This window comes from Ziziphus jujuba, chromosome 10, assembly GCF_031755915.1.
Source record: "Ziziphus jujuba cultivar Dongzao chromosome 10, ASM3175591v1".
Lineage (NCBI taxonomy): Eukaryota > Viridiplantae > Streptophyta > Magnoliopsida > Rosales > Rhamnaceae > Ziziphus > Ziziphus jujuba.
The window spans coordinates 15,565,158-15,592,895 of NC_083388.1; the positions used below are offsets into that span (position 1 = coordinate 15,565,158).

A 27,738-nucleotide genomic window follows, 5' to 3' on the forward strand; every position below is an offset into this window, starting at 1 on the left:
TTTTGTTTTGATTCTATAATTATCTTTTATCAGCTAACTGTATTAATTATAATTGAAAATGATCATTAATTTTAAATTTTGTAATTAATAAGTATTACATTGCATTTCCAATAAACAAAAAAAGTATTATATTGTAGATAAATATTATAATTATTTTTAGCAAGTATGATTGGAATGTGTGGGAGTACAATTAAATGGAGGGTACATCTTCAAATTTGGCAATCTAATAAAATATATATATATATATATATATATTAAATATGTAAGGAAAAAAAAAAATATATATATATATATATATATATATATTTGAGGATGCGCCCCCCAGCTCCTGCCTGGAACTGTGGCTGAATCTCTCCAAATCTGTTGCACCTTTGAGCAACCCAAAATGCAAGGAAAAAAGATTCAACAGGACTACAACATTGAAAGTACATAGTACCAACAGGGACCTTCCGTTTTACTAAGTCACCCAAACAAGGAATCGCAGACAATGGTTTTTGAATCCATAAAAGCATTCGGTGTTAAAATATTCTAAAACCGGTGCTGCAAAGTAAATCATACAACAAGTCTAGGAACTCAAGAGAACAAAATCGATAGCACTTTAAGGAGAATTCTTTTTATTTTTTTACTTTTTTCATGAGAATAAAAAGAAAGTTTTATTAACTGAGAAGCAACAGCATTACAAGACTCATCTAAGTTTGTAAAGCCATTACTTAAACTTCCATGTTCTCTTGGATAACAACTCAGTTGGCAATGAAGATATGGGGTTTAACATTCATGTGAAGCACAAAAATAAAATAATAAAAAAAATCCCTTCCCCAATTTAATGAATTTAAAAATATATATATTCATTTTTACTTATAGTTAACTTAATTGGTAAACTATTCATGTCCGTAATTAAACTGTATTGAAGATTATAAATCCAAAACACTGAAATAAAAAAAAAATTATAGAAAATAATCAAAAATAATATTTATTTACAGGTTTATACAAACAGTGTTCCCAAATATATAAATTTTAAAAAGTTTTCCATAAACAAGTTTTTAAATACCATAAACAAAACATTGAAGAGTTACAAGATGCAATGATATTGTGGAATTACACATGATATCCAATATTTCATAATAAAAAGGCATAATAGAAAATTAGTGTACATTTAAAAGCTTCTTCTTAGTATATACAAACATGTTTTTTCATGCCTTTGAAAAAACAAAAAAATAGCTAATGAAATTCTTGATATTACTTCGAATTTCTTCTTGACAGACGGTCTTCCCTTATATTGCTATCTAATATGGCATAATATAGTTGACCAATTTTTTTTTTAAGAAAAAGAAAGACAATAATTTCTTAAAATCATTATCTTTTCATCTACTTTGCATTTGTGCTTGGCATTATATAAACCTTGTGCATTATCACATTCGTTTAATTTGATTGCAAAAATTGCTTCAGCTATGCATCCCTCCGGACTACTAGAGAAGTAAAATATCACCAGCAAATATCATTTTTACTACATTGTTTCTGCAAGAAAATGGTGTTAACAAGATCAATATTTAATAAGCTTCATCAGGTTACAATGGTACTTAGGGTGTGTTTCAAATAGTGTTTCTAAATGAGTCTCGGGAATTCATGTCAACTTCTAAATTCTGTGTGTAAAATAAACGACTCTATGAACCGAAATTTTCCCAGTTACACATAAGAACATATACAAAACTGAATTTTTATATTACATAAACAGGAAGTGTAAGTATTTGATATGTACAGCTGCAATTTAAACAATATTTTACGTCCTCTCCCTAAGCCACATGTTAGCACTTTCCATAAGCCAGATTACCTGAGAGGCACGCTGAAAGTGCATGCTAATCAACCGGTTAGTCAAAAGATATCTTAGGACTGGTTTATTCATCATCCGACAAACAAACAATATCAGCAGATCCACCAGTGGAGACTTGGTTAACCTGCGTCCTATTTGTGCCCGATTCAGAAGGGTTAGACTGAACCAAACTTGGTTGCAAGGAAGAACTATTTGGCGGAGTTGCATTACAACCACCCTCAACTTCTACGAGTAACTCCAAGGCAGATAAATAGTTAGGACGAGGAGGCCTATTATAAGGACCAAATTGGTATGTAGAGGATGGTAGTCGAGGTGATACATGGGGAAGTGCATGTGAAGTTGAAGGGGGGTTTCGACCTGCTTGTTGACTTGCCATGCCACGCAGGTGAGGTGGGTGACTGATTGCAGCTGCATAAGTTGAAGGTCGGAAGGGTTGGAGATGAGGAGCTGGGGTCCGAATCTCAGGCACACTTTGGAGATTTCCTCCAGGAGAGGAGAATGAACCGATGACTGGTGGTCTTGCTATAGTGGTTGGAATGATGGTAGACGAATTAGAAACAGACTGCAAAGGAGCTAGGGGACTTGCGCTGACTGCAAGTGCAGATGGGATAGTCTGAGCATTGGGTGCAGGCACTGAGGCCTGCAGATTGGCAGCACTAGAGCTGGACAAAGATGCACCGACTGGTGTGGAAAGTCTTTGAGCATTTTGCAGCATTGATGACCGAACCCTCTGTTGCGCAAAATTGGAATTCATAGCTGCCAAGGAGATAACAGTCAGACGCATACAAGAAAATTCACAATGTAAGCAAGAACAAAAAGGAATATAAAAGAGATGCACCACTGGCATATATTCACAAATTTAGGCTAGACATGATATGTTTGGGCAAACTTGAGATGCATAAAGAGATGTAGCAAATTTAAATACACAGCTATCTTTGAGCATGGTTTATTTGATTTATTTAAGATGTTAAATAATGGAGATCGACAGGATTCAAAGACGAGAATAGACATATAATCAGACTGATATCATGTTAAGTTTAACATCATTGCCAAAAGCTTAGCGGTTATCAAGGGGGTTCAACAATAAAATAAGAGCTGGAAATTAACAAATACGCAGATGAAAAAATTCGTTTTAAAGATTTTCCTGCAGTCTATAACATATAGGAAGCTATCATTAAATATACTTGAGCCGTCACAAAAGAAACATATTATTAACTAGGATTCCATACCAAATTAACTGGGGTCCTCAACCAGAAATGTTTCCACCATTTCTATCATTTTTATATCTTTGATTCTTCATAACCCTAATAACCTCTCACTGGCCACCTTTTTAGTACAGTCCACTCTCATACCATTTAAATTTTTCTACCACAGGGCAGAACCATATTAAAATATTTCAAAAAATCTATGGTATGTGTTAAAATTTATGTTATATTGGCTTGACATACATAATTGGATCCACTACCTAATAGCAACTTAACATCCTATCAGAGTCGGTTGTCTATTCATTATTGTATTCTAAACCAGCTAATCAATATTTCTGGTAATTAATTACTCTGCACCAGTTTAAGCTTCTGGGGTTTGATGATAAAAATATGAAACTGCATGGTATGAGAAATGGAAGTCAAAGGGAGTGAAGTGCAGCATGCAGGAACACAAACGTAAAATGCTGGATTCTAGAACCAAAATATTTGTTATTCAGTGAATGCTGGATAACAGGACAAATACAAATAAATAAAATAATATCCAACACTATGATAATGGAAGTTTAAATACTTGATATATATGTAAATCTTAGTTTTACCATTTGGTTTCACTAATTTATAAGCTATGATATTTCATGCTTGCATCAGACATATAAGACATATATATGGTAAAGAACCACCAAAGAGAATAGCAGAAACAATTCCAAAGTTGTTTTGGGATCTTACTCACCTTGCTTGACTCCAGATGTACCTGGTGCCCCAAGAGGCCCACACTTCCACCGTAAAGCCTCAGCCAAAAATTTATTCATCAATACCTTGTTACGATTTGATTTCAGTTGCTCTGTCTTAAGCACATATTCAGCCTCAACCTCCTTAAATTTAATTTCGTACTTCTGACGAATTTTATCCATCTCTTTCTCACATTCAGATTTCAAATGCTGCATCTGCTTGACAGAAAAATGGCTTCAGTACAAGAAAACAAATAAGACCAACTAGTAATAGAAAAAGGAAACTAGAGAACTCAAAACTAACCATATCATCATGATTCTTATCGACATCAGCAGTTTCTTTACACAGTCTATCCACTTCATTTTGAAGTGGGTCAGGTGGAGAAAAGAGCAGAGGCACCGCTGATGTAGTCCTTGTGTCTGAAAAATGCGTTCCCACTCCACCAGTAGGCACATCTACAGGAGGATGTAATGGAAAACCTGTTAGAGACTGTGAAACACCCAGATTTGGAAGCTCCACAGGGTCCTCGACAGGTTGCATTGAAGCCTGAGCAACATGATTGGAGGTATGGCCTCCATGGTTTGGCTGATATCGAGTTTCACCAACTGAAGGTTCATTAAGCAGATTAAGGCCAGAAGGTGGACTTGAAGATGGCAATGGCTGAATTTGCACAGCAGTGTCAGAGGCTGGTGCATCAGGGTCAGATTGATGGGATGGTTCATTCTCAACAGGTTGGGACACTGAATGCCCAGCTTCTTGAGAAGAAATCTGCTTATCACGTGCTGAAGCATCTCCAACTTGCTTTCCACAAGATGTAGATGATCGAGTATGTTCATCTTGGTGCAGCTGGAAGAGAAGAAAAAATTCATCAGTAACTGACAGCTACCTCTTCTTGCTTTACAATTTTTTCTGTATATTTCATCCAAAAGCATGAATACAACTTCTAGAAAACCATAGCTCACAATATAGAGAACACAGATACCAAATATTATATCACAGCAGTTAAACAATAACATTGTACTGTGCATAATGCATAAATGAGAGCAGGAAGAATTCCACTCAAATATCCAAAAGTTGTTAACAATCAATGTTATGATACAACCTTGTGAAAATCCAAGAGATAACACATCATATGTTAACTCACAAGAGCTGAACAAAACAATCATGCATACTTACCATAGATGGCTCCTGGAGAAGAGTATCTTCGTCAACAGCATTAACTGCTCCTTCAAGCTGACCGACACCAGCAGCATTAGCTGATGCCATATCAACCTCCACTTCATCGTGAACAGTTTCAGGCACTGACAATGAAACTTCAGCATTAGACAACATGGCTCCGTCTGGAATTTGTTCTTTAGATGACACTGGATTCAAAGAGACAACATTTACAACATCATTTGAACTTAGAGTCATAGGCACTCCCTGCTGGATCTCTTTATCAGGAATGCTTACTGAGGCTGTATCCAAAATTTGTTCTTCAGATGAGCGTGGATTTACTGGGACAGGATATTCTAAGCCACAACAAGAACGGACAGATTCAGGCACTCTAAAATGGACCTCTATAACTGGCTCATTTACGGTCAATCCAGTACAGACTTCTTCAGATGCAGATGAATTCGCAGAAACATCATTATCCACACCATCACTCAAATGGCCAGTCTCAGGCAATCCCAAAAGAACATCTCCACCAGGCCTGCTTAAAGAAGCATTGGGATTCTGTTCTTTGGAAGAAGGAAGAGTTGATGGGTGGATTTCCCCTGGATCAGCACTTGAACTGAAATTCCCACCAACATTCTGTATAACCTCTCCATCAGGCATGGTTAAGGCGGCTACATCATGAATAGGTTCTTCACATGAAGACTGAGTGGCAACTATCCCTGAACCATCACTTGAGCTGTGAATTTCACACACTTCTGGTGGAACATTATCATCTGGAACCTGTTCTTTGGCACAAGAATTCATAGATGCTACCCGCTCTTGATCATCACTTGAATTAACAGTTTTGCTTTTCCCCAAAAGACCAGTAATTGTCGCTTGCTCAGAAGCCATGGTATTTAATTTATCATTCTCATTGATGGGGCCAACATGAGGAGTCCATGTTTTGACAGGATGGTTAAATGCCACATCTTCATTGGTAACATTTTCTGGAGCTCCAGGTAGTCCAGCCCTAAACCCTGATATGCTACGCTCAACATCCTCAGGACTCTGCTCATCTGAAAGACAAACCGAAGCAGGATCACCAAGAACAATTCGCTCATTAGTCCTTGAATATTCCAACTGATGGCCAGGTCCATTTGAAGGTGGCTTGCCTAAACATTCTCTACGAGCCCAGGACATCACCTCTTCCACCCACTTAGCCTCCTTCTGCTGCATCTTATCTCTTCTAGTCAAATGCAGTGCCTCAAGTTCCTTAAGATTCGTGTCCATCACTTGTTTGTGCTGTTCATATGTTTTCATATATGAACTGTCCAACATTTTTAGTTTATCTGTTCTCAATGAAGGATTATTCTGTGTGCATGAACGAATGACAGCTGCTTCTGTCTGCTGCTGATTCTGTAGCTTTGCCCTTTCTACCTCGTAGTCTCGCAAAAGCTCATTTTTCGCTTCCTGTTGCCTTTGAAGGAGTTTTGTCAACTGCTTTTGGCACTTCTTCTGAATTTCTTTAATACTTTTTGAGACGTCTTTCTCTACCAATCTTGATAGCCAATGAACCTGTTTGTCAGTGCATTCTTTAACCTCTGCATCTTTTAGGTTCCCGATACGATATAGAAACATTTTTTTAAGACATCTCAACAATGAATAAACACAATCTGCCTCTTCTTTCTTGCAGCTAAAATTGAGATGTTGTCTTGCTAGCAAAACTGAACTCTTGTGATCAATTTTTTGATTCGCCAAAGATGCTGCAGTCCAACACTGAAATTTACAGATCATCCCAAAAAACTAAGTTAATAAATATTTTAATTACCGCATTCATACAGAAATCCATGCATGGAGAAGATAGGAAAAATACTAATAAGGATGATGTAGACATCACAAAGTGGTGATATCAACATACATTATTAATAATAATAATAATGATAAAGAAAAACATGTACAAAGTTTGTGGTCGCATACTGGAGTTTGATGCAGTACCAGGTAAAATAGGGGAGGGATAGAGAAAAAAAGAAAGAATGAGAAGAAAGAAGAAGAGAGAGAATCAGAGTTTTGAGTCTGCCTTTTTTCAACAATAATAATAAAATGAAAACAATTTTTTTTGAATAAGAGGGAAAAATCTAAAAATGATAAGAGGTTAAGTAGTACATCATATGTTGGCAGGACTACGTTTAAAAGAGTATAAAATCCATCATATATAATTCAATACCAAAACTGAAAGTAAATTAGAATAACCATACTTGTACAAGCAGTCTGTAACTAAAAAAGAAACCCTAAACTACCTTATCTACAAAGTAAACTACTCTAAAGCCAAATTACCTTACCAACAAAGTAATCTACTCCAAAGCCTACTTATACAAGTAGTCCATAATAAGAATACCCTAAATTAACATACATAGAATTTGAATAGAATCATTAGCAAAGCAGAACAATTCCACCTGTAATTAGACTAACTACACTTCATGATCTCCATAATCACATGTTTTCTCTCTGAAACTCTCTCTTCTCTTTCTCAAGATTCTATATTACATATTTTTTCCATTAAAGATCACAACACTTTGAGGCTTATTTAGCTTCTGACTCATTATATACTTTTTGAAAGCAAACAAATACATTGGTAGAAAGAAAGTAGGTGCTAAATTCAGGTCAAGTGCAGTGCCTCAGACAAAAAATGTTATGTGAGAATTAAGCAACATCATTAAGCAGGCTACACCATACACATTAACAAAAGCATTGGCAGACAAACATATGTTGATCTCGTAACAAGCTACAAATTAGATAAACTTTCATGCCAGGCTTTTTTAGAGGCTACTAGTCCAACAGCAAACAAAACTGCAATAAGATGGAAGATATTGGTTCCTTTGGAACCATTTCAAGTTGAAATAATGAAGCACGAATTACCCAGTGTTTGCAGCCAGGATATAAAGGACTTGATCAAAATCATTAGATAAAAAGTAACTAGAGACACAAAAGCTATAACAGCAGCAGCAGTGATAACCTCAAAGCTAATTTTAAAACACACACAAACCTAGGAACTTTTTGATTTAAACATGCCAGACTTAATAATAGACTTTGTTTACTTTAAAATGAAATGATAGGACAAAAACTTAAAATAGTTGTGAAACAGCAGCACCTATAAAAGGAAAAAGATTCTGACCAGAGATATCTGAAAAGCCTGCAATGTTGTTGCTGGTTCTCTATAGACTAGATGGTTATGCATTACATACTCAAGAAACTTTTCAACCATACCCTTAACAAGATCCTGCATTACAGCAATGTATCAAAATATGGTCAAGACCAAAAATCTGACTAAACCTGAGATCAACATATACAAATTCCAAGCAGAAATGAAAAGCTCCTCAAATCAATGGCATGAACATCTAAAATAGAAGTATAAATATCTGTACCAAACAATTGAGCAAGAAAACAGCTTCAGAAACTAACTAAAAAAGATCCTCCTTTTATCAGGAACTCAAAGTTCTGAGTGAATGTGCATGTGTATGAACACCAGACATTACATGAGAAGGAAAATCAATATATGAAGTCTAGTACAAAGGATGGAGAAAGCAGAAGGTACCTAGAGTATCTATCCCATGTACTGTTTGGTAGGAAGGATAAAAGAGAACAGATTTTATAATTATACACAGGTTAAATCATTGGAAAAAGAATAAAATGTAATTCTACACACACACACACACAGAGAAACAGCGGGTATTTCATGAAATGTTTTTGATTAATGGTTTTAACAAATCATCATGGCCATTTGAAATGGCTTAATCCTAGGGTGCATAAAAGATGGGGACGACAAATATTTATTAATATTATTGGTCGAAAATATATATTATATATATGTATTAGTCAGTCTCAAATAAGGTTCACTTTACTTGATTAGACTAAGGTCTACATTTAATGAGTATTGGATTCTATCAATGGGTCAGGCCCCATCTTTTGAATGAGATTCCAATAATCATCAAGGGTGAACCTTAGTTTAATGAAATAAGGTTTGATCTTATTTGAGCCTCACAGTATGCTTATATATATAGGGATTTGATATGGTAAGGACCTAGTGAGGGACTTATGGAAAGGACTTCTTACGTGGCTCTGCATCATCCAAACAATGATACATCATTTAAATAGAATTTTTTAAAAAATAAATAAATAAAACCCAACTAGGGAAAAAGCAATCCATAAAATCTGTATGAGACCCACAGTTATTCTTATTAGCGGTTGATTCAACTTTTGTAAAGATTAACTTTTTTTCCTATGCAGCAGCTAACAAGGAATATCCCTCTCCATAAACCCCCAATGAAGTCCTTCACATATCAATACTACATTTACATATATATACATATATATATATATATATATGTATGTATTTGTAAGTATGTAAGCATATGTGTCTGTATTTTATAAAAGATGCATTTTTCCTTAATGCAATCTATCCAATTTCCGAAGGGGAGACATATAAACCCAACAAGTTATTTTTCTTTTCTTTTTTGACACACTAACAGAAAAATAGAGGATGAGAAATCCTCAAAAAGACTAAAGTTTCCCCATTTCCTCTCCCCCCTCCAATCATGTTCACCAAAAAGGTAATTGGTTGTTTCTTCCCCCAATCATTCCCCATCCATTCCTACCATCATACACTGATAAAGCAAATTTAACAAATAAATACTTTTAAATTACCATCAAACCCAAAATATTTTTTTGATAAGAAGTTACCATGAAATCCATATTCTTAAACTAACAACATATGGCTATGCATCAAGCCAACATGAAATGCATCAATCCAATACGAAATGCACTTGACACTTGAAAAAACAATATTTATAACCCAATATACAATATGTAGATATCATATAGGCATATCCAACTTGCCATTTTTGTTCTTAATGGCTCATCATTTTAATTTTTTTTTTTTAAAAATTAAAAAAAAAAAAAAAAAAGGTATGTGAATATTACTATGGAATACAGAAAACAGCAAGGGAAAAAAATGGTTGGAAGGAAACAAAATTCATACATTGAGTTGTAGGATTTCACATAGTTTTGATATCTCTGGCTTCAAATGAAGATGAAGAGTCTTTTGTTCATCAAGCAATCTTCTTCTTTCTCCATAATCAGAAGTTGTAGCCTTAGGCATTCCTAAGAAATTAGGCCCCAACTGAGGTGAACTAGAAGCATAGATTGAAGGGATTGTTTTATTCACACATGATGACTTGAGCAAAGAATATGGTAGATTATCTGCTGATGTTTCAGAAGCTCCTGTAGAAGTAAGAGATGCATTCAGAAAACCAAAAAACAGAAACTTGGGATAGATGCAATCTTTTCTGACCAATATTCAAAGCTCCAGTGGTCCAATACAGGTCCTAGGAAGATAATATGATAAAGAGAAAATATAAGCTATGTTAGCCATTTACCTTCCTTGTCTCCAGCAATTAATTTTCCATCTGATCCAAGTTTCTGGCAGAACAGCTCTACACTACTACTGACAACCTTCCTGCGCTTCTTAGCATCATCAACAATCTCAGCTTCCTGTTCTTTTGATATCTCATCAAAATTTTGTACCCTTTTCCGATTCCTCTGAGATGAACCAGAAGAATATTTCCACTGAGGATGTTTTCCCTCCAACAATTTTGTCCAAAATATATGGGGCTGCCCTTCTTCCAATAATTGGCTTTGTCGCATACCAGGCAATGAAAAATCTGTACTGTAAGCTCCTCCAACTTGTTGAACATTCACAATGATCGAGGGATTCCCTGAGCCACTCTCTTTGCTGTTTAAAGGAAGTATTGACAAAAAGTCCCGGAAAACATCTTTCAAATGTGATTCATTAAATGAGATATCCGCAATGGAGGGTGGATCATTTCCACGATGGAACTTATCCAAAGTTTCAAATTGATGAGCTGCCCCCCACATGAGCAGCATATGACAAGTATTCCGGCTTAAACTATCAAGAATCTTCTCTTGCTTTGAAAGGATTAGAACCTTTTCTTCCACAGTACAAGATGAATACAATCGAAATATTTTTATCTGGTCAAACTGGGAATCAAGTGTTATCTTTTGTAGGGCTTTTACATCATTTACTGGGTTCCAATCGCTACCATATATGATGACATTATCAACTGATGAAAGTTTGATGCTGGGAACACAAGCACGGGTTTCTAATAAAAACACAAATCTACCATGCTCTTTGTCATTGAACTTGTTCAAAGCAGCTTGTCTCTTAGCAGGGAGAATTCCCCACTCAACACGTTCATAACAATCTGTACCAAACCTTTGTCTCAGGAAGTCATCTAAAATATCTCCTATAGAAGTCCTTCCAGAACCAGTTCCAGAAACAGTCCCTCCAGTAATGGGCTGTCAATCGAAAGTATAAATAACAACACCAAAATAACAAGAGAAATTAATAGGATTATGCTTAGTCTGAACTCATGCATGCAAAAAGACACACAAACAATTGCCTCTAAAGATTTAAAAAACAAAAACAAAAATTAGGGGTTAGAATTCTGGCAATGCTGTTATAGAAACTAGAACTTCCATAAGCATATCATGTTATTTCAATAAATATTATAATGTAAGGCATAGCCATCAAGAAGTGTTGATATATCAGTTCAATAGCTTTTGGAGAATTTTATAAAAACAACCAAAATTAGAATGAAAGTTAAAAAATGCACATGCATGATTCTATAAGCATATTATTTCCTCTACCTCCTTTTGATATGTTGAATATTGTTCCATTATACCTTTATTTAATATTTCTAAGTGATTTATATCTACAACAAATCAAAATCAGTTTATTTTTATGATATTAAGCATTTAGATTAAATCAAACTTAGTTTAAAGTATGAAAATATTTTTGTTTCATATAAATTTATATATTAATATAGTTTAAGTCATGCTGCTTCTTTTCCTTCGTTAATAATTGAAAAATTAATGAATATTTAACTACTAGCTCTTCTTTCTCAAAATATTAAAAGAAGAGACCAACACCCACCTCAACTTAGCATTAATATGCAAAAAGTGATGCACATTTGAAATACAAAACATTTAAGAAACAAATAGAGCAAGAAACACCACAGACACCATTACTAATTGAAATTACGGGAAAAAAGAAAAGAAAAAATAAGAACCCACTCGCACATATACATGTAAGAACAAAAACCCGCACACACATATACATATAAGAAAAGTGGCCTTTCTGGAATTATAGAAGTAACAATAGTTGATATTTTATATTAAAGCTGACAAATCATGTACCTGAAAAAGGATGAGCACTCTTAAACCTCTCTTCTTTATCTCCAAAAGCATCATGTCAAGAAGTTGAAGCTTGGCACTTGCTTTTACTCCAACATCCAAGTACTCAACTTCTTTAAGTCCTTTATTAAGAAATGCCTGTACTGACTGATCGTAAAGATATGGGTGGTCACAGCACTGTCAACAAAAACCATACAAGCTCCCTATTTAAACAAAAGGAGAAAAATAATAATAACATGAATAGAATAACAAAAACAAAGATGATAACAATAATAATATTGTTACATAACTATCATAAAACATAAACAATACAACTTTAGAAAAGCTTTTGTCCTCATAGTCCCTCCGCAAATCAAAATTCAAATAAATGAAAAAAATTAAAAATAAAAAACTAATCTTTTTTCTTTCATAAGCCTAGAAAACTGAAAACTCTAACTTGAAAACATAAACAAGGTGAAAAATTAAAATTTACCATATTCCTTAAAAACACATAGGACCAACAAAACAATATGTCTTGCAATGTCACTTAGCTGAACCACCATTCAAACAAAAGTGAAATAGCATCCAGAACTTTTGAACTCTAGAGAAGTATTATAATTGCTTTGACAAAACATATGAAAATGATAAAAATAAAAACAAAAACAAAAACCAAAAAAAAAAAAAAAAAAAAAAAAAGCAATAAAATGTTAGCTGAAAATGAAAATGTCAGCAGATCTCATGCAACCATTCAACCGTGCAACCTTTCGAATAGATGAAAGAATATCATGCAGGGATCCAACAAGATCATTCTTCTGAAAGGAGCGAAGTAATGTGCAGTTTGAAATCAGAGCATCACAGTACTTCTCAAGCTGCACATTGGATAGCTGTACAGGAACCCAATACTCTTTAAATCTTGAAGCTTCTGATTTGCATCCATATATAATATATTTGGACAACCTCTCCTTTAGTTTACCAATGCTGTTACTGGAACTGGGTAGCAAGGGGATGCTATTATCGGAAACATCATGAGAGTCAAGCAGAGCTAGCATATTAAAATAGCAGTCAGCAGAATTTTCCTGCCATATCCAACAGCATTGCTTAAGACTAACTCTTGTAATAGGTATAAAACTACCTTAACTGAGGCATGAGAAATAAAAACCTTAAGTTGACAGCTCAGAATAAGCCTCATTCTAGCAGATAGAATCTTAATTTGAGCAGAGTGCAAACAGATTTTAGGACGTTGAAACTCGTCAATTACAATTGCTTCCCATTCTATGCACTTCAGCACATCTAGATCCTGCAGAATGTATGCCCCCCCAAAAAAAAAAGAACTTTAGTGTTTGTTGTTTAGTTGGATTAGACAACATTTAAGACCAAACAGTTACGCTTCAAGCAAATAAGGACTTTCTATAGCTAAATGGATTACACGGGCTTCAAAACCTCTATAATAGCTTCTGCCGTTGTTATAAGTGCTTGAAGTATAATACAACCACCCTCCTCATAGAATTCCAGTGTCCTAATAGTTTTCCGAAAATCTTTGTGTCCTTTATAGACCACAGCATTGATAGAAGGTGCTATTCTACGGAATTCATCATCCCAAGAATTAAGTGCAGCAGGAGCTGAGATGATGAGAAAAGGTCGACAAACATTAGACTGCAAAGACAGAATAAATGCAACCACCTTCTTTATCCGTTCCTGCAAAAGTACATTCTCTTTAACACACATGAATTATATAGAAAGGGGACTTTTGGCGAAGAATGAAGTAATTAGGAATGTAAACTTCAAATTTGCAACAGTTCAGAGTTAGCATTTAATGAGGTTTGGATTACACTCTACATCTTTCTCATCCTCCACTATTTTGGTTCTATTATTTCATCTTTATGTGAGTATTATTCACACTCCAAAAGAGCTTTTCATAGCACTTTCATTACCTTTTTTCTATCTTATTTGACATACAAACATAACAAGGAAAATATTGCTAATTTCCGTTATAAATATCTTTTCCCAAAAACAAAATTATAACATCTAACTTGTCCACCTTAAATCACAACCACAAGCCTTTTCTTTTCTTTTTTTTCCTTTCTTTTTTTTTTGACATGCTTTTACTAATTAATTGAAATTCTTGGTCCATACAAGCTTTTCAGTGGCGTTACCATATCCCTTGTTTGGTATTAGAGGTAAAAATGAAAGGAAAGAACATTTTAGTAGAATAATAATTATTTTACCCCATATAATGCTTAGACAATATTATTTTTACCAATTTCATTAAATACGCAAGGATAAAAGGTACAGTGGATTTCTTTCATTCTCCAATCAAACCACTTTTGAAAGAATTAGCTTTGGTGGTTTAAGGATTTCACACCACCTTTATTTTCATCTCTCCTCTCCTTCCTACCAAACAATAAATTCAGTTTTCACCATTTTCCAGGATTGTCAAACATAAAATCTCTCAGCCTCTCAATCTTATCAGACAAATTCCCATTATACTCTTGGCTCAACTTTAATAGCCAGGTTCGTCATACCCATTTTCAAGTTCATTACTGTCTTCTTTTACTTGTGGCTCCATTAACTCAAATAGTCTTTCAAGCAAAGCAGGGCACATAAAGCAGGTCTGTTTTGCACTTGACCAACCGTCTCCAAGGACAGTAAATTTTATTTTTTTCCCCTTTCCATGTGAAACCACATTGATAAACAAAAGTCCATCTAAATAATTTCACAAGCACAATTACCCATATCAACAACCACATCACTCATTTTATAGACAAGTATTTAAAATTCTCACCTTTACAATGAAGCATAATTTTCTCCCTTTATTTAATAACTTACTCAGAATAATAACAAATTCATATCAGTACTATTAAAATTCCTTCAATTTCCTCGAGCAGCAATCCTAAATTTGAATTCCCATAACCCCAATGGTGTAAAAATAAATAAATAAATAAGCTAAAAAAGTATCATAGATATTATATGATTGCAAATACTAATCCTACAGAAATCATCCTCAAATTACTCCCAAGTCCCTAGTCCAAGAGAATAAATTATTACCCAATTCCTAGCACTTCTAAACTCATATTATATGTACTCAATCTCCACTTTTTTAAAAATAAAACCCTCTAATGTCCTTCTTTGGCACATCGAACTAAAATATCAGAACTGGATCTTAACATATAAATCATATGCAATAAAGTACGGTGCAAGAACATATTGATGCATGCAAATGTTTGGGCATTACTTTACAAATGTAAAACATAAAGTTCTATTAATTGACGAAGAAATAATTACATGGCCTTCTTTCCATACTAGATGTTTATAATCACAATAAAATTAAATACTCATACTCAAAATATAGTGACTGCTACATCTTAGAATCAAGGTTATCAAGCACTAGAGGGCCAACCAAGTCACTTACCCATGGCATACATGTGAGCACACACACATAAAAAGAGAAAATAACATAATAAGTAGATTCAGAACATTAACATGTTATTGGATTCCCTCATAGTTTTATAATCATTTTGCGACAAATGTTAACCACTAGAATGCCTGAATGACAACATGATTGATTAGGCTCACCTGTTCATCAATAACAACAGCATTCTGACTATTGTGCCAAAGCTCGCGTAACTTGTTAATGCAATCCAGATGATTAGTACTTAATCCAGATGAACTTTCAATTGGAAGGTGTGACAACTTAATAGATAGACCTTTTTCACTCTCTAGTATCTGCAGGCAGTCAATTTATAAACCAGATTAAGAATGTGACAGAAACAGAAAATAAAAGATACACGATGCTACGTCATAAATACTAAAAGCTGTCACTGATAGCATAAAATTTGTAACTTCTCATGCAGCCATCTTCACTTATCAAAGTAATACTCTAACTTAAAAACACCCCTCTTTCACAATAACTGATTGTAAATTAATCTTATAAACATGTAGAAGATAAAAATTTACAAATATACTCAGACTAGAAAGACAATTATGAAAGTGAATGAGCATCAGATCCAATCTAGTTCCTAGCATATTTATAAAAATAACTAAATAAATAAATGAAATTATGCCTAAACAAATTGTTATATAGAAGTTGAAGAGCTCCAGCTAAAAGAAACTACCATTATTCAGACCTCATTAATAATTTCCCAAAAAAAAAAAAAAAGTCCCAATTACTGTTGCCCCTGACAGATGCATATTTTCTAAATTGCTAAGGATCAGAGATTTGCAAAGAGAACTCAGAAAAGATGACAAGATAGCATATCATGCTACAAATATGGAAGATCAAGGTCCCAATGGAAAACCACTGAAGGGTCGTCTTGGAGGAATTATAAGAATAATTTTAGATGCAAACAGAATGCCCAATTAATGCTGCTTGGTAGATGCATCTTTTCTAACCTACTAAGGATCAGAAATTTGCATAGAGAACTCAGAGAAGATAATAAGATCAACTGTCATGGTACAAATATGGAAGAGCAAGGTCCCAACTGAAAACCACTGAAGGGACATTTTGGAGGAATTTAGAAGAATAGCTTTAGATCAGCTGCAGATAAAGTATCTGAATCCTCAAAATGAGTATATAGAATTTCTCTAGAAAACTAACATATCTAACAATCCAATCAAATAGAAAAAGTAAAGACGTAAAACTTTTGTAATGGAGATTACTTAGACTTTTATAATGGAACTTATGATCTAACTCTGAGGAAAATAACTTAGCCAGACAAAAAGCATTTTTATACACCCTAGAATAAAAAAATAAACCAAAAAAAAAAAAAAAAAAAAAAAGGACCATGAAACCAAATATTATATCTTCAAGACCATTAAATTGAAACTCATTTGAAATCTCAAGCTTTAGACATAAATAAATAATAAAAAATGCTTTTTTTTCCATGATAAATGCCAGTTTTTTACATCTTACTAATTAAATAAGTGATGGTATCCTAACAAAATGCAAAACAGACTTCAATATAATTAATAAACATTGCTGGCCAGGCCAACAAATTATCTCATGAAGAAATTCAATATATCACAGCTTTCCATATAACCATCTAACCAGATATTAATTTAGAACAAAAAACAGAAGTGTCAAGAAGTCACACAACTATCTCATCCAGGGGTACCTTATCTTCAACAAAAGAAACGACTTTATTCTCCTTGCGTCGATTTTCATAATCTCGAATAAGGCCCTGACCATCAAGTGAACTAAATAATGAAGAATTCTCCAACTCCCATGTAGCATGTTCATAACCAAGACCACGCCATTTGACAAGCCATTCATATTGGCAATCACACTTATCACCAGCATGTTTATCACCAGCACGGTCTCTAAGATACTGGTCACGCTGCTTTGGGGACATCAACAATCTTTTTTGTAGCAAACGTTGTGGAATTGTCCATTCTTGTTTCCAAGTTATGACCTGAAAAAAAGAAAATTTAAGAAAAAAGAATAACAAAATACATAGAAGGTTGTGGAATTGTCCATTCTTGTTTCCAACTTATGACCTGAAGAAAAGAAAATTTAAGAAAAAAGAATAACAAAATACATAGAAGGTGATTATCTGACACTTCCATGAATAGTAAGCCCACAACAGGAGCACTCAAAACATATATTTTATAGAAGTTACTAGAACCCTAAAAGGCAAAGAAACATAAAACCACCAAAAACAGAGTAAAGAAGGTTTAAACAAGGGCGAAAGTTAAAGTAGAAATATTCAATCTCATAGAAATAGATCTATATCCCAGGGGAAAAAAATAATAATAATAATATTTTTCATTTCAAAACTTCTTAATATATTAAAAGATCCAACAAATAATGGTAAGAAATCTATATTTTAAGGAATTGTGGACCTGGTTTTTTCGGTTGAATTTTGCAACAAGTGATGGAGCATCAAGAAGCAGCTTACTTTCTGGCACCCAACAATTGTGAATATGTGCAAGACCTTTGTATTTAACCAAAAACTCCTTTTGCTTTTGCAATCCTAGAACAAAGAACCACAAAACCAGAAAGTTGGTATTGATAATTACAGAATCATCCACTTGCTAGCAGAATACAAAAGGCAAAAATTTAAGGAAAGCAAATAATATAGAACATAACTTAAGTTTATACATTGTGGTTTCTTGCATACCATCAACATCTGATACTTCCACTTCTCTAGCATCCCAAATTGACTCTACTCCCTCTGACACTGAATGTACACCAGATTCTATCTTCTTCATAACACATTTGGGACAGTACCACACTCCGAAAGGAACATCATCCATAGGAGGATCTAGACAAGAAACATGATAGTTTCGTTCGCACCCTCTTCCATCACAGCATCTGATATTTAACACGAAAATCATGCAAGAAATAAAACATATGCCTAATATATATATTGTTTCACGTGAATAATCAAGTGTAAGCATAAGAAGTGACTTGGATATAATTTCCAACTAAACATCAATTTATTGGCTACAATATCTAACCAATCAACTTCAAAGTCATAAGGTTTACAAGTCTAATACCATCTCCTAAAACACAAGATCATATTCCACACTCCTACTTCAACTCAATGAAGAGGATCTTTGTATCAACTTGACATAAATAGTTGAATTCAATTCCTATCAGCTTATGCTTTTCGCATGGAAACCTAATATAATATCATAGCCAAGTTGTCTTCTGGTCAATTCCTACTAACCCTCATTTTTGTTTATTTCTTGCGCTGCATGAGTAAGTCCTGCTTTTTGTCCCATTATTAGACAGTTGTACACGGGAAGAAGAGTTCTAAAGTTTTTTTTTTTTTGCTGAATATGTTTTGATTAACTGGGTAGACATAGTTGGGCTCAATTCATGTAAACTTTAACTTGATCATACAACTAAGAAGAATCAACTGGATCCCAATGTTTTTTTAAGATCAAATAAAATGCATCCATTTACCATCTCTTCATACATATCTATTGGGATTCAAGCTTGCTCACCATATCTAACAATAGTCATTAAAAGGCTTAGTTCATATCATTGAAATACAAATATAAATGTCATGCCTTTTTGCCTTAATGTGATGACAGGGATGACGACAGATAAAATTAACAATAATGTGCAACAAGAAAAGTGACTATGAATAGTTATATAGTAGCTCATACACAAACCTTTATATTTGCAGTACTTATTTAGCATCTCACCTGATATGTTTATGATTTCATACCTTGAAACTTTCCTATTAATTTAATCAAACGTCTGATGGCAAATTTATGCAAGTTATCGAAGGAAACATGCATTCTTTGAAAAAAAATAAAGAGAATCACTTGAATAGAAATGATACTGCATCCTCCCTATTGTGCTAAAATAAATTATATTTTGGTCAATATAGGTGTTTAACTCTTTCTTTAACTCCTACACTAAAGTCAAACAAATAAAAGAATAAAACCACAGAGTGCAACTGATTACAATGCACAAACCTGCAAGAACTATTTATAAAATCAACACAATGTTAAACTTCCAATTAATACTGTGAAAGATACTTGCAAGACATGTAAGGTAAATAGAAAAAGGCTACCCACAAGAGCTTTCCACCCTGCTTGCAGATGAGACAAGTGTTTTGATCACCACCTATTTGAATATCAATAGGAGACTCCTTTCTTTGCGTATAGTTATTGCACGTTTCAGCAGGTCCCTTGGTAGTAGTAGCTTCATGTTCCCCTCTACCCTAATGCAATTCATTAGAACAACAATAAATATAATCAGAATTACAAAACTGACAAATGTAGAATTAATTTAAAATAACTACCCATAAGTTCATCGTAAAATCTTCATGGCCCATATATTTGACATGTTTAAATAAATTTACGAAACTCAGAAAAAAAAAAAATATATATATATATATATATATAAATCCTTTTTTTCGGCCCCAAAGATACATAGCCTGAAAGGTATGTTAAATGAGAGTTTAGAATCAAGGAAATTTACACAAGAAGAGCTGACATTTAGAAGACAGGAAACACTTTGTCCACAAAACCTTTAGTCAAATGAAACAATATAACAGAGCTACAACAGTTAATTAGTTGAAAATTTTTTTCCTTCTAGACTTTTTTCCTTAACCGTTAAGCACTCTAGAAATTCATTTTTCTTTTAATGCTAATAAAGTATTCTAGAAATCACAATTAGTAATCCGTATATCAGCAAAACATTTTCTAAACCCTTGATATATTTCAAGATAAATTTTTGTTCTACATTCATACAACAAGCATTGTACCTGATTAAAAATTTCACTTTTCAAATTCTAAATACACAAGCTTGATGGGCTATTAGATATGTACTACAGCCTCTCCAACTAGCAATATAATTAATACAAATTCAGCATCTCCAAGTTGTCCAAAAAAGAAATACAGCATCTCCTAGAAGTATACATACAGGCCTAAAAAATGTTTCACACTACCTCCATCCATACACAGCCAGCAATGGAGTAATCACAATTGAACACAAGTTCCTTTTTTTTTGTTTTTTTTTCCTGCCCCCCCCCCCCCCCCCCCCAAAAAAAAAAAAAAAAAAAAAAACACAACGCACACACACACACAAAAGAACATCAGCCAAGATAAAAATTCTACTGTCAGCTCTACCCTTCAAGGAACATCAGCCGAGATCAAAATTCTACTGTCAACTCTAATTTTACCAGCCCTTCTGCTGCTAACTAGGAACTATTTAGAAAAGAAATCAAACAAACCCTAATCTACAGAAAATGGTGACAATGATGGCAAAAAAATAAAATATAAAACATAATGATAACCTTCATGACAGATGCAACATGCAATTCTCGATTTAAGATTGTGTTGCAAGAGGATAACTCCTGCCTAGCTGGATCAAAGTCTACCCTGCAAAATATGTAACAGAGTTATGGCGGAAAAGAACATGTTGGGTTAGTACATTAAATTGTAACAAAATTACCATAGTGTGCTCAAATTTAGAAAAAACTTATGCAAAAAATAAATAAATAAATCTAACAACTTTCAACAAAAATAATTAAATAAACACAAAAAATAATAATAATAATAATAGTATATACATATATATAACATGTTAGGTTTTATAATTATTGAAAAGGCTACTCAAAATTTAACAATCAACCAATCAAAAGTAAACAAATCATGAGCTTGTGCGTATTAGTACCTGTGCCTCTTAAAACATGCACCATTTGTCTCAACAAGGTCACCCCTTGTGGATTCAGATGGTGAAGAGCTAGCATCAGCAATTGAGTATTGACTTGGATTCTTTGCCGACACCTCGGAATCAACATTCACCAGATTCCTTTTTCTCCTCGAAGGCATTGAATCCTTACCACTTTCAGAGCCAATCTTTTCGTCTAGTGTCTTTTTATTGGATGAAAAATCCATCAGTTCTGGTGCTCTCACCTTATCTAGTGGAAAGCAATCAACTATTATCCTTCCATTTTCATCACTGATCTCTTTGCTCACTGCATCATTGCTATCACCATCTTCAGATCCATGAGATTCATCCCTGCAGCTATTCTTACACCTTGAGTGGGACAATTCCATCATACCACCTTTATCTTCTAATGTTTCTTTCGAAGAATTTCTAACACCAGACTCAGAGCCCACAGAAGTTCTTTCACAAGTTCCTGCAACATATTCTCCAATTAATTCATCCACCCTATTCATGCACCCCGAAGAACAATTGCTCTCTATATTTTCCTTCTCACGATAATCTAAAACTCATAAAAAGAGTACATTTCAATCAAGCTGGCTCTTTTTTTTTTTTTTTTTCCCCAGCATTGTTTAGTAACAATGTAGACAAGAAAAGAAACCATAAGTGCATTAAAACCCACAGAAAATAAAGCAATGCAGAAACATCTATAGCTACAAAAGAAAAGAAAAAGAAAAAATAAATAAAAAGAACATAACGTTAACAAGCAAGCATGCAAGAAATAATAAAATGAAATAAAATAGAAGTCAGAAGATTGGCAATAAAAGAAAACAGAACAGGAAAGACCAATATAATGATCAATTACCAGCCATTTTAACTTTGTCGTGTGAATTCCTCCACAATGCCCTAAAATCACGAGCAGTCATCCTCCCGTTTTTCACCTGAGAAGCATTCACATCTGTTGATTGTTTCACACTCTCCTCCTTCTGTCCATTTTTCTTCTTTACAAACAATGAGCCCAAGCTTTTACCCGATCTTTTAGGGGACTGTTTTGTATCCCTATCTGACCTCCTCAGCGGCCTTGGCGTCGATTTTTTCTCAATTCTTCCAGATTTTCTCAAGCTTGGAGGACTTGGGGTTAACTTCTCAAGCCGCTGAGATTTCCTAACACTCGACGGGCTTGAAACCATCTTTTTCTTTGATGACATTTCCCTAGCAGACCTTCTTAACCCTGATTTATCAGAACTTGTGGAGCCCGAGGCACTTTTGCTAGTGGTTTGCTTCCCTTTAGAATTGCTATTTTCATCATCCTTGACTTTACGACTACTTCGAGTCTCATTTGCCATTTCCAAGCTATAAATGAAAAAGAGAAACGAGAAAACGCTTTAGGCTAAAGATGGAAACTAAAATATAAACAGTCGAATCGCAAATTTGAAAAGCATAATGGAGTTACCATCTGCTGCAAAAACTGTAGAAAGAGAGTGTAAATCTGCGCTCTACAGCTGTAAACAAAAAGCAGTTCCATAACTATATGTTAGAAACACACAATGTCGCATCTCTGAACCATCTCTGAACCATATAAACCCTAATCAAACCCCCAAAATTATTCTGGTAAACAAATTTAGAACACGTTTAAAGACATCAAACTTGAATAGAAACTTTGTAATTTTAACTCAAAATCCCTATTCGGTACAAAAAATGGTTTCTGGTTGACAGCATTGTGTCGCTTAGGGTTTATGGTTTACAAAGATCGATTAGAGAAATTTTCCAGGAAACAAAATGCAAAAAAAAAACCAAAAAAAAAAAAAAAAGAGGAGAAATCTAACCGACCTGAATGAAAATCTGAGACGTTATGTATTTTCCACAAAAATTAAAGGTTAGGGTTTTTAGTCGATCTTTTATAGAGAAGTCCAGAACCATGCGGAATTTTCGCGAGAAAAAGCGGGAAACCAAAGGGGTACGCTGAAGAACCTGTTTGGCTGGTGCGTCTCTCTGTTAAAAACTCGCGTGCTCTGAAGGTACCTGTTCGAGTCTGCCTGCAAATTTACACATCTTACAATTTAATAATTTATAAAGCATTAAAATAAAAAATAGAAACTATAAATAACTTAACAAATTCTTTATTTTTATAATTTTAAATATTTAATATATAACGAATAATAATAATAATAATTAATTCTAAGAAGTGACAGAACACATTAAAAAATGTGGATATGTGTGTTTCTTTAAAAATTAATTACCAAATGTATTATTTTTAGCAAAAAAGAAAACTACCAAAATGTATTATAAAAAAATTAGCAAAAATTGTGAATCCCAAAAACAATCCTAGGTTTCCACAAAAAATAAAAATAAATTAAAATAAATAAATGTAAAATAGCTAAAAATTTTCAGCCAAAAAAAAAAAAAGAAAACTAAAACATATAAAATAAAAACAATTATAATAATATTTATTTATGAAATTAGCACCAAAAAAAAAAAAAGAAAAAAAAGAAAAGAAAAACAGCTTCCATGTAATGTTGTTGTTTAAGAAGTCACTTCCACACACACATCACCGCCTCACAGGCTCGTCATCAAAAGCAAGAAACAAAGAAACACTGCAATCATATTGTCCTTCTTATTAGCTTCCTTTTATATTTTAAATAAACATTTTTAATATATTATATAGAGATAATTAAATTCATATATAATTTTCGTCAAAATCACCGATACATCTCTCTCTTTTTTTTTTTTTTTCTTTGTTTGTCTTTTTTACTCAGCTCCTTGTAAAGCAGACATTAATTAACTAATATATATACAAAAATACTAATTTATTTTTATCATAAAAATACTATTTTATTAGAAGTGCCTATTTACATTTATATACATATATATATATATATACGTATATATATATGTAAATATATTTGGTCCTCGCATGAGGAGACAACTAAGGTTGGACTTTGTTCAAGTTACATGTTTCCACAACTGGAGGTTTCCAAATATCTCACATATTTAGTAATTTTCAATTTAAAAAAAAAATTATTTCCATAACTGAACTTCATAGGAGTTCCGAAATATTTCACTAAATTTTAAAAAGAAAAATTCTATTTGCTGCTTTTTAACATTCCAAAACTCCAACTACTAGTTTCCTATATAAAACACAAAAACGCCATAAAATACTGCATACACGATAGAGCAGCTTTCAGAAGTTTTAGCCCTCTGTTTTAGTCAGCCATGGCTTCCTCAAATTTAACTCGAGGTTTTTTATTCTTCTTCTTAATGATGATGCTGATTCTCTGTTTCAATGCATCCATTGCTGATAGGTCTTTCTCAAACGCCATTCATCAATCAAATCATATACGCTTTCTGCTCCAAAGTATATACATATATATTCTCAATTTTATCTAATTCTATATTTCTTATAGACATCTTTTATAAGGAGTATACTCATCATTTTAGCTGAAGTAGTTTAATATATTATTTTTTTCTATTATATTAATGTATTGACATAAGTGTTTTGTTTTGAATGTGTAGCTAAACATAAAGGTTATGCAAGCGTTTATCAAAAAAATAAATAAAAGGTTATGCTTACAACAAGAATGTCATCAACATTACCGATGATGGTTTTCAGGTTTCATCAGCATGGGCAGCACCAGGAGGGTGATCAAGAAGTCCTTTCAATTCGATATTCATAGCGGTGCTTACGGGGATTATGGCATTGTATATGATTGGTTTTAACATAACTCAAATTGGGTTACCATCGATTTTCATGTTCCTTCTCTGTGCAATTGGTGTAAACTATTGGAGTTTGGTGTGGTTTTGGGTTCACTTGGCCAAGAGTATTGTACACAAAGTGTTAGTATTGTGCGCAACCTTTGATCCGGTTTTTGATTTGATGTTTGGGTGATTTTTGTATTTGTTTTTGGTATGGTGATATTTAAGATTGTTACGGTTTTTGTTTTGAATGAAGAAGAAGAAGATGAAGAAAAAGAGAAGATGTTATAGTAGATCACACTAAACTTGACAGCACACTAATTCATTTTTTGCTTTTTATTCATTTGTTGCATATATAGATACAAAACTTGTCTCATACATGTAAGGTGTGTGTGGGAGCAAATGAAAGTCTTTAAAATTCAAAATTTACACATTTCCCACTCAAAATTATGATACATGACCGTTCAACCACCAGCTTCACATTTGAGTGCATAATCATGACAAGAGTTGGTGAGATTTTGAATTTCAAAAAACTGTCTCCACCTAATCCTGTACCACTACTTTAACCATATGGAAGGATGGGATATCTTCATCCAAATTGCTTGAATTTTGGCATGTGATATGTTGAAATATCAAGGATAAAATCTGGAGAAGATCAAGTCCAAAAGAATTGGGTAAGGCCTCCAATTCATCTCAAACCCGTGGGCCATAACTGCTGGAAATCTCAGCAGTTATGCCAACTTGCAACCTGCATATCTTGGGCTTCCCGAGGCCTTTTTGAGTCATTATTTTTTCTATATTTTCGTTTACATGTCTACTACAACATATCCAAAAATCATAAACTCGTTCTAAAAGCTCAGAGAACGTCAGCCCCAACAATGAATCTATGTTGCTGGAAATACTGTTTCCAGTACATAGCCATTTTACAAAATAAAATCAATACCCAACAAAAAGACAATTCCTAAACTAAATACAATAAAAATTAGGTATTCAAAAGACATTAAAAGGAACATAAAATATAGACATAAATATTGCATTAGGTCATTCAATAAAATATTTCTTTTAAAGAAAGAAAGAGGGTGCAAACCTTGGTGGATTTTGGTTTGCACAAGGTGGCAAGATTACCACATTTTTAACACTCCTCCTTGGTAATCTTGCTAGAGATATTAAGGAGAGTCCTTAATATCTCAAATCTGGTTTTTCCAAGTGCCTTTGTGAAAACATCCGCAAAGTTGTCCTTCGAATTTACATACTCCAAATAGACTTCTCCAAAATCTTCAAACTCCCTCAAGGAATGATATTTCATCAGAATATGTTTTGTTCTTCCATGTTGTACCGGGTTCTTGGCTATTGAAATTGCTGAAGTGTTGTCATATTTGATGATGGTTGGACTTTTTTGAATATGACTAAGATCTCCCATCAACTTTCTTAACCAAATACGTTGGTTTGCACAAGATGAGCAAGCAATGTATTCAGCTTTCGCGGTACTTTGAGCCGTTGTGCTTTGCTCCTTTGCATTCGATGAGAAAGGACCACTCCCAAGTGAAAATAAGTAGCCCAAAGTACTCCTCATATCATCAATGCAGCCTGCCCAATCATTATCTGAACAGTCCAATATTAGCCATTATACTCGCTGGGGCTTTGCTTTTTGCCTTTTGTGGTTTTAATGTCAGTTATCTTTTTTCCAGCTTGACAATTGTAGCGATTTTGTATCTAGGAATTGGTTCTAGACCTGGCAATATATCGTGTTAAATTGTGTTAGTATTGTATTGTGTCGTGTTCATGTTCGTGTGGAATTAAGTTAGTTCAAACACGACTCATTAAGCTTTTGTATGAAAATAGATAAACTCGAACCCATCTAATAAAATATCGCATAACCCATTACCCCAACCAGTTAACCCATTAACTATAAATATAAATTTGAAAATTTAACTTTCATTTAGTTTTGAAATAATAAAATAATATATTTTTAAAAAAATTACAAAAATTCTTGTTTATTTTTAGATTCTTTTAAAATTAAATTAAAAAAAAAACAAATTAATACATATTTAACAATAAATGAAGTAATTTTAATATTATAAAACTTATGCAATTACCAAAATACCCTTCTTTAATAGGTCTAATGGGCTTATCGTGTTTCACCCGTTAAAACCCGCTAATTTATTGGGTCTTATTAAATGATACTGATACAGATCCGACACGATATCATCAATCTAAACTTATAAATTATTGTGTGAGTTCCTGTTGTATTATTGTGTTGTGTGAGATTTTACCAAACCTAATTGATTCTAATCCTTCTCGTGTTAATTATTATTAGGGGTTGGATTTGGTTGTAATAAAGGGCCAGAACAAATTTTGTAATCTTTTAAGTGAGAAAAACAATAGGGATTTTAGTTTATATTTTGTAGACATTTTTTTTTTATGTTCTTTGTTTTTCGAGGATATTTATTGAATAATAATAATAATAATAATAATAATTTGAGGATGTTTGGCCTGAATAAAATTATTTGTTACTTTTATTTTTTATTTTTTTTCTTTTTCAAATGAGCGTGTACTGTGACAAATTCTTTAAAGGTGATCTATTGAAAATTAATTTATTTTAATGACAATTTAGATTTTCATACAACAATTAATAAAAATATATATATATATATATTTACAAGGTTTGAATATTTAATTGTTCGAAATTGAACACCATGAAATAGCATGCTAATCAGATGTTAACAAAAAAAAAAAAAAAAGGTTAAACAGAAGAAAATCATTATGGAATA

General features: G+C 33.3%; 1 protein-coding gene across 8 annotated transcripts; it reads right to left on the bottom strand.

Annotated features, from left to right (window-relative positions):
• Positions 1-1,647: 1,647 nt before the first annotated feature.
• On the bottom strand, positions 1,648-23,329 carry LOC107411413 (helicase protein MOM1). Of its 8 annotated transcripts, none has more exons than XM_048468973.2 (21): positions 23,105-23,329; positions 22,728-22,776; positions 22,140-22,627; positions 21,281-21,749; positions 20,901-20,985; positions 19,678-19,823; positions 18,264-18,457; positions 17,986-18,116; positions 17,259-17,555; positions 15,721-15,870; positions 13,588-13,842; positions 13,307-13,444; positions 12,909-13,223; positions 12,172-12,345; positions 10,332-11,271; positions 9,935-10,176; positions 8,072-8,176; positions 4,939-6,675; positions 4,066-4,608; positions 3,764-3,977; positions 1,648-2,584 (listed from the first exon to the last, which is right to left on the bottom strand). In XM_048468973.2, exons 3-21 carry the CDS (start codon positions 22,618-22,620, stop codon positions 1,893-1,895), a joined length of 7,308 nt encoding a protein of 2,435 aa, XP_048324930.2. In that variant the 5' UTR covers positions 22,621-22,627; positions 22,728-22,776; positions 23,105-23,329; the 3' UTR covers positions 1,648-1,892. The 8 variants fall into 8 exon arrangements, with proteins under 8 accessions (XP_048324930.2, XP_060668414.1, XP_048324929.2 ...); XM_060812431.1 differs by having other exon boundaries at positions 12,172-12,315; positions 17,241-17,555; XM_048468972.2 differs by having other exon boundaries at positions 17,241-17,555.
• Positions 23,330-27,738: the final 4,409 nt, after the last annotated feature.